General features: G+C 46.3%; 1 protein-coding gene across 1 annotated transcript in view; it reads right to left on the bottom strand.

Annotated features, from left to right (window-relative positions):
- Positions 1–1,362, bottom strand: part of BST1 (bone marrow stromal cell antigen 1) — a 28,996-nt gene that overhangs the window by 25,055 nt on the left and 2,579 nt on the right. The window contains exon 2 of the mRNA XM_023508194.1: positions 15–141. Within this exon, the coding sequence (XP_023363962.1) occupies positions 15–141 (127 nt within the window). The remainder of the gene's footprint in view (positions 1–14; positions 142–1,362) is intronic.

The raw sequence follows: 1,362 nt of genomic DNA, 5'->3' as shown, positions 1-1,362 counted from the left end.
GGTTGTAGAGTTACCTTGTCTCTGGGAATAGGGTGCTTGGAGAGTTGAATGAAAAGGTCATAGTCTTCAGGAAGCACAGAGCAGGGGTCCTTGTCCAGTACCACTTTAAAGGCTTCCCAGATGGCCGTGCAGTTCTTGTTCCTGTGCAAAAGTGCAAGTTAGAAAACACACATCCATATACATCACAGACACATACATCACAGACACATACATCACACACACATCACACACACGTATCACACATACATACATCACACACACATACATCACACACACATATACACACATCACACACACACATATCACACATACATACATCACACACACATACACATTGCACACACACATCACACACACACTCCCACATATGTCACGCTGTGATATGAAGTATTTCCATTTCTCTAAGGCCTTTTAAATGCAACCTTGTCATATATTGACTGCAGAACTAGCCATATGAAAAAGACAGCAAATTGTTGAGAACGGATTGTCATGGTGATGGGTTTAGAAATCTGTCACTGGAAGTGTCTCTGAGAAAGACACTTCTCTTTAGCAGATTCCTCATAGAAACAAGCAGAAAAGGCACCAAGGTAGGAGGAGACAGTTCCAATAAACCCCGGGGCCTCCTAGTTTCATTCTGTCCCCTTCTCCTTTAGAGACAGGCAGGCTGTCTTATCATCTGGCTCCATCCTGAGGTGCAGGACATGGCTGAGGCTCAGGGAACAGGCCCGGCCAGGCTCACAGGCAGGGCTTATGAAAGCCAAGGTCGGGCAGGGCTTCTACCTCCTGGCCCAGCAGAAAGCCCGCCCTTGAGGGCTCCCCTCACCACCCAGTTCCACACTAACTGGACTTGGGACTTTCCATTCTCCGCTGGATAGTAGCATGGCTGTTTCTTGGATGATTCTCTGCTCTTTTTGGTTTCCTGAAACATGTAATAAAAACAACTAGCAAAGAGAGATGTTACGAAAACAGGAAAAAGCAGCAGCTATCACAGTGAGAAGCAGCAGCTATCACAGTGAGAAGCTCAGGGCTGACAGGAACGACCCGGAACTTCAAAAGTCCTCTAGATGAGAGTCTGAAATGTCAGTTCCCCAAAGATCAGGACTTAAGGAACTCCAGCTGGCGAAGGTTCTGGATAGACACAGCGAGACTGACAACTGCCAGCATCCGAACTCCCCTCTACTGACCTTTACTTCTGGACCTGGTCTGCCCTGCGAGGCTCTTAGGCAGTGCCTCAGAAGTTTTTAAAGATCATGAAATTATTTTCGAAAGAAATTCAAAGCACAATAAGTATATTCTTTAACACTTTTTATTTATTTGGGAGGGGGTGTTGTCACCTCCCATATGTGGGGCCGGCGTCCTATT

Source organism: Otolemur garnettii, unplaced genomic scaffold (genome assembly GCF_000181295.1).
Source record: "Otolemur garnettii isolate 467f Iridium unplaced genomic scaffold, OtoGar3 scaffold00228, whole genome shotgun sequence".
Lineage (NCBI taxonomy): Eukaryota > Metazoa > Chordata > Mammalia > Primates > Galagidae > Otolemur > Otolemur garnettii.
Note: the sequence above shows the minus strand (reverse complement) of the source record. Positions and strands in the feature narration are given on the sequence as shown.